The sequence below is a fragment of the Alternaria novae-zelandiae genome (assembly GCF_023758075.1).
Source record: "Alternaria novae-zelandiae strain BMP 2774 chromosome Unknown scaffold_20, whole genome shotgun sequence".
Classification (NCBI taxonomy): Eukaryota; Fungi; Ascomycota; class Dothideomycetes; order Pleosporales; family Pleosporaceae; genus Alternaria; species Alternaria novae-zelandiae.
The window spans coordinates 43238-52033 of record NW_026056980.1 but is presented as its reverse complement, the minus strand read 5'-3'; the positions used below and the strand labels follow the sequence as shown (position 1 = coordinate 52033).

The 8796-nt window shown below is 54.7% G+C and overlaps 3 protein-coding genes across 3 annotated transcripts; 1 reads left to right on the top strand and 2 right to left on the bottom strand.

The window, feature by feature from the left end:
• Positions 1-220: 220 nt before the first annotated feature.
• Positions 221-1788, bottom strand: J4E88_008569 (uncharacterized protein; the record flags this gene model as incomplete). Its single annotated transcript, XM_049402179.1, has 4 exons — positions 221-430; positions 495-851; positions 900-1538; positions 1588-1788. 4 exons carry the CDS (start codon positions 1786-1788, stop codon positions 221-223), a joined length of 1407 nt encoding a protein of 468 aa, XP_049251850.1.
• A 1479-nt stretch (positions 1789-3267) lies between these two features.
• Positions 3268-4854, bottom strand: J4E88_008568 (uncharacterized protein; the record flags this gene model as incomplete). Its single annotated transcript, XM_049402178.1, has 2 exons — positions 3268-3983; positions 4032-4854. The coding sequence occupies 2 exons, from the start codon at positions 4852-4854 to the stop codon at positions 3268-3270; spliced, it is 1539 nt and encodes a 512-aa protein (XP_049251849.1).
• A 791-nt stretch (positions 4855-5645) lies between these two features.
• On the top strand, positions 5646-8118 carry J4E88_008567 (uncharacterized protein; the record flags this gene model as incomplete). The annotated part of the gene is made up of 2 exons (XM_049402177.1): positions 5646-5873; positions 5923-8118. 2 exons carry the CDS (start codon positions 5646-5648, stop codon positions 8116-8118), a joined length of 2424 nt encoding a protein of 807 aa, XP_049251848.1.
• Between the last annotated feature and the right edge of the window lie 678 nt (positions 8119-8796).

The following is an 8796-nucleotide window of genomic DNA, read 5'->3' as shown; positions in this document are numbered from 1 at the left end:
TTCAGAGAATGAGGAAGAAACAGACTCTGGGTCAGAGAAAGAGCCGTATGAGAAGGATAGCGCCGAAGCTTTGTTCTTACAGGCACATGGCGACAATACGTTTGCAAAGGTGGGACTGCTCTGTTTTGACGGGGATTTTGGCGTCAAGCAAATTCTCGAAGCGCATCGTCTCGCAGAAGAGAGAGTAATTACTCTTATTTGAGCCAACCACCAACTGCTATCAATTCTTCGCTGGGTCATTCACAGCATCCTCCATCGTCACTCTAGTCTCCCCATCGTATGACCTCAACGCCTCACGCGCTTCTGCAGCCTCGTCCAACAGCAGCTTCCTGATTGCGTCCGAGCGAGGAATGAATCGCACACGAAAAGGCTCTGGTCGCATGTTTTCGCTGTCGGTGTATGCGAAGATGTCCAAGTCGACTTCCTGTTGCTGTCGCAATGTGTCAGCGGCGCAAACATGAATGGTCCACGTGGGTGTTTTAAGGAACACTTACATTCTCATCAACGCCCGGCAAAATCTCAAAAGCCCAAATCATACGCGCAAGCGAGTAAAGAAGACCTTGCTCGGCAAGCGGCTGGCCACTACATTGCCTGCGCCCCCAACCGAAAGGATTCATGCCGTACCTGTTCGGATAGGGCTGTTTCGCGCTGCCTTCGCCTTCGAGGAATCTCTCGGGCATAAATCTGTCCGGGTCGGGGAAGTCGCGCGGATGTCTGTGGATGGCCCACATGTTGCCTGTGAAGTTGGTGCCGGCTGGAAAGTGGTAGCCTTTGTAATCGAAATCGACGGTGTTGGCGTGGGGGATGCCTGCGAGGATAGTCACGGTTCTCCATCGGAGGGTTTCTTTGACCTGTGGTGTGTTACATGTAGAGTCAAATTTGGGATACCTGTAACTTACCACTGCAGTCAAGTATGGCAGTGCATTTGAGTCGATGTCTTCCCAGTTTGGAGCGCGATGATGCCCGACGACAGCATCGAACTCAGCGTGGACTTTCGCTTGTACCTCCGGGAAGCGCGCCATTGCAAGGATGCACGATAGCATAGTGCTGCTAGTCGTGTCTACTCCACCACCGATCAGATTGCCCATCAGGCTCGCAACTTCGAGATCCGTCATGTGGCTGGCTTGCTGAGACGCCATAACATGTTTCCCAAAGTTGTCCTTCTCCGCTTCGGCGCCTTCCTGCGTAAGCAGGTAGAAATAGCGCGACAGTATGCCAGCTCCTAGTCGCATCTGGCTCGGTAAGCCATAGAGCCAAGCTGGTAGGTGCATCAGAAACGGAACGGCTTCCATTAGATAGATACCGGGGACGATGTAGTTAACGACTTCCATCAGCTTGAGAGCTTGTTGGGCAACGTAGTCGTTCTTGCGATCGATACGTCGACCCCAGCCGACGATCGAAGTGATGGATACGGAGTATCGCTCGATTGAGAGCTCGAAGTCGTGCGGCTCGAGAAAGAAGTCGCGGATCAAGATCGAGGATTCATGGGCTTGGAATGTACGGTACTTGCGGACGGCTTGAGAGCCGACGGCCATGTGCTACGCTATTAGCGATCTGCAGTGACCGAGACCACACAAGGTCACATACCATGAGCTTCCGATGTTTCCTCCATTGGTCGCCATACGGCAACGTAGTTTGATTCGTGTTCGTCGCGTTAATTGCATCGCCCATAGCAATGATTCTTGGTCTGCTCGAGAAGATGTCTGATCTCTTTTCCAGCAAGTCACTCGCGACCCATGCATCGCTCAATATGATGCGCGGTTGCCGCCCGATCCAGAGAGTCATCATGGGTGAGTCGTAGTGCTGGGCCCACTTCTCCCATGTAACCCAAGGTTTGTACGATGGCGTTTGGAAATGGTTTCCGACGATGGGAAATGGGAAGGGGCCTGGAGGGAGATAACGGCGACGCCATAGTATGTGGATGTAGTCAGCGATCAAAAGGATAAAGGCGAAGAAGAGGATAATTGAAACAAGCTGGAGCATTTTGTTGGAGGCAATTCATGTGCTGCACTTGAGAGTGATGTAACTGTGAGGGTATCGTTATTACTACTATTTATACGGTACAAAGGCAGACGATCCAGTTAGTCGAATCGACATCTCAGCGTTCTGGGGAGCTCGAGACTATCCCAACGATGCCAAGAATGCACTGGAATCGATGCCGATTTCCCAGCGCAGCCTTGGATGCTGTGATACCTAGGTACGCATGCGCGGGGACAACGAGGGGACGTGCGGAGAAGCGAGCAATGTGGGGTCGGACCGGTGACTTAGCTGACGAGCGCGTGGGATAGTCTCTGTTTCCCCAACACTTTCAACACTCTTTCTTCTTCATTCCCATCTTCGTTCGCTTAGTATAGAAGCGGGGTGAACCACTCGCGTACTGCCACCTCCAATCAGATAGTCCACGCGTGCGAATTGCATGCACAATCGCTTCGCGATGTTGCATTACAGCAAACCCAACCCACGACATGTACATCAAAGCGAGTGCCGATACCTCTTGCCCGTGCCGGGACCAACAAACAATGCGCTACTTGTTCCACGAAAACCAGCCTTATAACCCGTAGTTGACTAGCTGCAAAGGATAATTTGGGCTTCTTTTCATTGATGACGACGGCAACTAAAACTCGATGTAATGCGCTGCCTAACACCGCAGTATTTCAAGAAGGCGGACCCTGCCACGGTGCTCTCGTCCAGTCCTCGTAGTCATTATAATCTCTGATATCCCAGTCATCTTCTTCATCAGGATCGTAATCGTCAAAGTCAGCGAAGTAGTCACGAGCCGGTGGCTTGTAGTTCATACTGTCCAGCACTTTGTTTTGCTCATCCGTCCATGGCGCCAATGCTTTGTGCTGGCCGTGAGGCTGATAGTCTGGTGCATGCGTGGACGCGACCCGCGCTTTTGTCGCGTCGCGGTAAAGGTCGCGCCACACGTATGCGCGAGCTCGGTTTATGTTATAATGCACCTCTCGCAGACATCGGACATCACCAGCGCAATATTTCATGATAGCGTCTGGGATCGGCCGTTCGTTGAATCCGTGCCGCGCGCGGGGTACATTGTAAAGTCGTTGTACCATTGGATGGTGTGCAGTCCTCCAAACAAACCTTGCATGACTGCGCTGCGCGATACGTCGAATCAGAGGCGAACGATACTGCCTCAGCATGGGTACAATATGTTAGTGAGGATTAGTAGCACGTCTCCATCCACAAGGTTCAGCTGGAGCGCGATACACAATACTGTACATATAGCTACATATCAAGCTGAGCGCGTGATCAGGCCGTACGATCACTATGCACCTCCTCGTCATCCTCCTTCTTCGTAGTCTCATACCTCTTACCACGGAAAGAGTATACGCCCCAGTTACTGCACGTAACATCATGCGGGTCCAGATCATTGAGATCCCATCTCAGACTCCTGAACAAGTTCTCGCCAGGCTCGAGCAACATGTCCATCTCATTCCCGAACCTGTTCTTCAGGAAGTCGACATCCTGCTGCATATCCCACGGGCTGTATCCGGTCGCGATGATAGGAACCTTGGTCTCGAGGAGGAGGGGTAGCGTCTCCTCCCACTCGTGCGCGGAGGCCGGATTGCCGAACCCAGGGTGGAAAACGACGAAGCAATCGAAGTAGGGGTCGTAGGGGTAAAAGTACCCCGTCTTGTGGATGTTGTGGTAGTACTCGACGAACGTGCTGATCTTCAGCGAGTTGCTAATGCGGTCCTCAACAACGGCGCCGAACGGGTTTAGAGGCGTGCGCTCGGGGAGGGGCAGTTCCTTTTCGCGGTTCGCCATGCTCTCGGGCCCGATGAAGTTGAGCGAGAATTGTACGCGGTGGAAGAGGTAGGAGAGTTGCATCCAGGTCTCGCGGGGTAGCGAGGATTCTGCGCGGGCGCCGAGGATGAAGAGGCGGACCGAAGGGGGTGCGAGGCGCGCGTTCTTCCAGGTGTCGCCGCCGCCGGTTCGGGGTGGGTGAAGGGTGTGGCGGAGGGCTGGGGTTGTGTCAGTATCATCTCAGCTGCACGATGGGCTGTACGTACCGCTGAAGCTCTTCAGTCCTTCGGGTGTCATGCGCCCGTTCTTCCTGATGTTGTAGGGACTCAGCTCGTTCAGGACACTCGCAATTGTGATCGGATATGTCAGCAGCTTCGTCGCCTGGCGCATCTCGCGGTCCTCGTTCAGCGCATCGAAGTCCCGCGTGTACATGTACGTGTCCCAGCTTGTCATGTTGACCAGAATCTCCTCCATCTGGGGCTCTGCGAACTGGAACTCCTTGAAGAAGCGCCCGCTCCTCAGATCGTGATCGTCCTCGTTGATCTGCTTCAGGACGTCACAGACTTCCAGATGCGCCTCGTAGTCGTCCGCCCAATGTTCCTCGCAGCAGTACACCGGTATGCCACAGTCCGGGCACTCGAAGTCGACATGGGCGGGTGGGGCGCCGGTCTCAGAGGACTTGCGCGCCTCAAGGTCCATTGGGTTGTTCGCCGGACGCGTCGGCTGATGCGAGGGATGCGGACAGTAAGCATGCTGGCGCATGAAAGCAGCACGCTTCCGTATTTCAGGTATTGGCGAGCCGGAGAAGGAATTGAAGAGGTTGTCCTCGGTCAGGACCAGCTTCCGCCGATGGCCCTCGGGATCGATGTATTCATACGGCTCGAACGGCTTCTCGAAAGCCCGGGCCGGCGTCGTCGAGAGGCTGCGCTTGGGCAGGGCAAGCTTTGGCGGTGCTGCACTTTTGGTCGAGTGACTGCGTTGCGACGACACCTTGGGCGCGAGCGGGCGAAGGCTTTGCGACGGCCGTAATTGAGACCGCGGCGTCTTCAGGGCCGAGAGACACTGTCGGCAGGTGTACGGCGTCCTCATCTTGGGCTGTTAAGTCGCAATTGGTGTTGGCGGGCTGCTGCCATATCGTAACATGAGGGTCCGCGAATGTTAGCGCCGTCTCGGCCAATCCAAACGCCGATTGGCTGCCTGCCCTGACGAAGACATCATCACCCGCCGCCGCCCATTCGCAGTCAACACCCAGTCTCGCTGATAAAGTCAATCGCGACAACACCGCGCTTTGACTATCCCGCGTCCATCTGTGCTGGTCACACCGAGAAATTCACGGCGATTGATGTCACACTCGCTATGGGTATCAGCGACGCGCCATTGGTTCAGCATCGAGTTCACCTGAAGAGTCGTTCCACGAAGCTGCTCGTCTCCCAGCTGGGTATACTGACCTTACATGCTTCGATCAACCTGAGGCGTAGATATTCGAACAACGCAAAGATGTTGACGAAATATCGATTCCTCCACCGTGTTATCCACGTTCTTCGGTCATAGCTGATGCGGAATTTGGACCCGACTTAATTGACCTATCAGCGACCAATGATGCTGGCTCTAATGCTCGGCCTCTTTTGCGCGGTACTTGCTAGTCCTGGATGGACATCCCAGATATCCCACCGGAAGAACAGCTGCGTGAACGTTGTTCACGGAGGATCTTTATAGCGATCGCCATCCGTACATACTACACTTCCCCGCAACTAACCCTGGAAAAGATCTAAGCCCGCTGCACAACGTCACATGGATCGCTGGCATACAATAAAACCATAGCGGCGCCCGTATTGCCATCTCGATCAAGGCCGCTTCGAACTAATTCGTCAACACCGATAATGCGGAAATTCCAGATTGGATCGCTTCTAGCGACCTGTGGGTTGATTGATTTGTCAAATGCGAAACCACTATGGTCCACTGTCCCCGCGAATGGTAGCGACATCATCCGTACCACCTATCCTCTCGGAAATGGACGTCTTGGTGCCATGCCAATTGGCCCACCCGGTGCTGAGACGCTCACCTTGAACCTGGATACACTGTGGTCAGGAGGTCCTTTCAATGCATCGGTAAGCTATGCTAACGCTATCCTGACAATCAACCTAACACATCAGATAGAATTACACGGGTGGTAACCCGACCTCTTCCAAAGCAGCAGCATTACCGGGCATCCGCGACTGGATCTTCACCAATGGAACGGGAAACGTGACGGAACTGCTGGGCTTAGACGCTTCGTATGGCTCGTACCAAGTGCTAGGAAACTTGAGTGTGACCATCCCGTCATTAGCAGGTGCCGATGTTACCGACTATATGCGGACATTAAATCTGAGCAATGGCGTCCACACTACGACATTCAGCGTGAACGGCAGCCTTATCGACACGGAAGCGTTTTGCTCGTTTCCAGATCAAGTCTGCGTCTATTCGGTTCGCTCGTCAGGTGGGCTGCCAGCGCTGGATGTGAGACTGGACAATGCACCCATTGAGCCAGAGTTGCGCAATATTACATGCGCCGGCGGTAATGCGACGAGTCCAGGACATCTCAGAATGAGCGCCCTGACGCAGCTTGGCCCACCTGAAGGTATGCGATACGACGTGATGGCACGAGTTGCATACGACACCGGTATCGAAGTTGTATGTGATGGTGAAGCCAAGTCTTTGATGGTCTCCCCGCGCAACGGTACGAGCAGCGTCACGATAGTAGTCGGCGCTGAAACGAACTACGACGCAAGGAAGGGAACAGCGGAGTACGATTACTCCTTCCGTGGCGAAGATCCAGGCCCGGTCGTTGAGTCCACGACTCTCGCCGCCGCCGCCAGACCTTTGTCGGATCTACAAGGGCGTCACATGGAGGACCTCACTTCTCTCACTGACCGCTTCACGCTATCTCTTCCCGATCCTTCCAACTCATCTCAAGTACCCACATCCGAGCTCGTCGCACGTTACAACGCCAACATCACAGCCGGCGACCCATACCTCGAAAGCCTTCTCTTCGACTATTCACGATATCTCTTCATCGCCAGCTCGCGACCGGGTTCTCTTCCCCCGAACCTTCAAGGACGATGGGCCGAAAGCCTCGAACCCGCTTGGTCGGCAGACTACCATTCCAACATCAACATCCAGATGAACCACTGGACCGCCGACCAGACGGGTTTGACTGATCTCCAATCACCACTATGGGATTACATGTCGAACAACTGGGTCCCACGCGGCAGTGAGACCGCCGAGCTGCTATATGGCGCACCTGGTTGGGTGGTTCACAACGAGATGAACATCTTCGGCCACACGGGCATGAAGAGCGGAGCGGAGTGGGCGAATTATCCGCTTTCTGCAGCTTGGATGATGCAGCATGTCTTCGACCATTGGGACTACTCGCGCGACGAAGCCTGGTTGCGTGATCAGGGCTACCCGCTAATGAAAGGTGTTGCCGAATTCTGGCTCAGTCAGCTGCAAGAAGATCGGTTCAACAATGACGGCTCGCTGGTCGTGAACCCATGCAACAGCCCTGAGCATGGCCCTACAACATTCGGATGCGCGCACTACCAGCAACTCATCCACCAAGTCTTCGACGCCATACTTTCCACTGCCCGCACCGTCAACGAGACCGACAGCGCGTTCGTCACCAACATCACCGACTCCCTCCAACGGCTTGACAAAGGCTTCGCAATCGGTACCTGGGGCCAGATCAAAGAGTGGAAGCTACCCGAGGAACCCTACGGCCTAGAATTCATCAACGACACCCACCGCCACCTTTCCGAACTGGTCGGCTGGCACCCCGGCTACTCAATCTCCTCCTTCCTCGACGGCTACACCGACACCGCAGTCCAGGACGCCGTTCGTCAGATACTGTACAGTCGTGGTAACGGCAACGGTGAGGCCCTCAACCAGGCGAATGCGGGATGGGCGAAAGTCTGGCGTTCCGCTTGCTGGGCTCGTCTCAACGAAACGGACGAAGCGTACTACGAGCTCAGATATGCGATTGAGCAGAACTTCGCGGGGAATGGGCTGAGTATGTATGATGGGGATAGGGTGCCGTTCCAAATCGACGCGAACTTTGGGTTTGGAGGCGCGGTGTTGAGTATGCTTGTCGCGGATATGCCGTTGGCTGCGGGTGATTTGAGGGAGAGGACTGTGGTTTTGGGGCCGGCGATACCGAAGAGTTGGGGTGGGGGAGGTGTGAAGGGGTTGCGGTTGAGAGGTGGTGGGGTTGTGGACTTTGCGTGGGATGAGGATGGTGTAGTGGGGGAGATGGAGGTTGATGGGAAGATGGATGGGGTGAGGATTGTGAATAAGTATGGGAAGGTTCTGTTCGAGTAGGCAGAACGGGCCGGAAAGGTAAGAATGTTAGTTGGACTCTAATCCCAACATGCGCATTCATGTGGAGGATGAGCTGGTACATCCTCCATGGTGAGCGCACGAAAGCTGTAGTAACAACCGACGGCTCTCTGAAGCTGATAGTCCAAGCAAACATGTGTTAGCGATGCGCATGACGAGATCACATTCACGGTCGCGCGCGGTGTGGTCAGCGAGCTCAGAGATCCTGAAGGGTCTAGATGCCACGCTAGTGCGCCCGCTTCGTGCCCACATCCCGAGGGCGGACGCGCTCCTCCAACTATCCCACAAACACCAATCCCGACCCCGAATAGCCACATAACGCCTCTCGCGGGAGCGTGTCGTGCATGCGGACCAGCCAGCGATCTGTACCATCCATTGATTACTCTTTTCGTTGCGCTCTCTCATCATGCCTTCAACGTCATCATCTCCTTGTGTCAGGTCTTTCAATTGAGAGGCTCGGTATGCGCATCTTAACTACAGACCAGAGAATACCCAGTCGCACAGAAGTATACCGGTCGATCGAACTCATGGCCCGGTCTTGCGATCTGAATATGGCCTCAGCCGCCTCTTTACCCGCTCCCGTGCTGACGTGCAGTGGCGTTGCTTACGCATCGCTGGCGCGGTGTCGCTAATGGGTCAAGGACCATGAGGCCTTTGGAG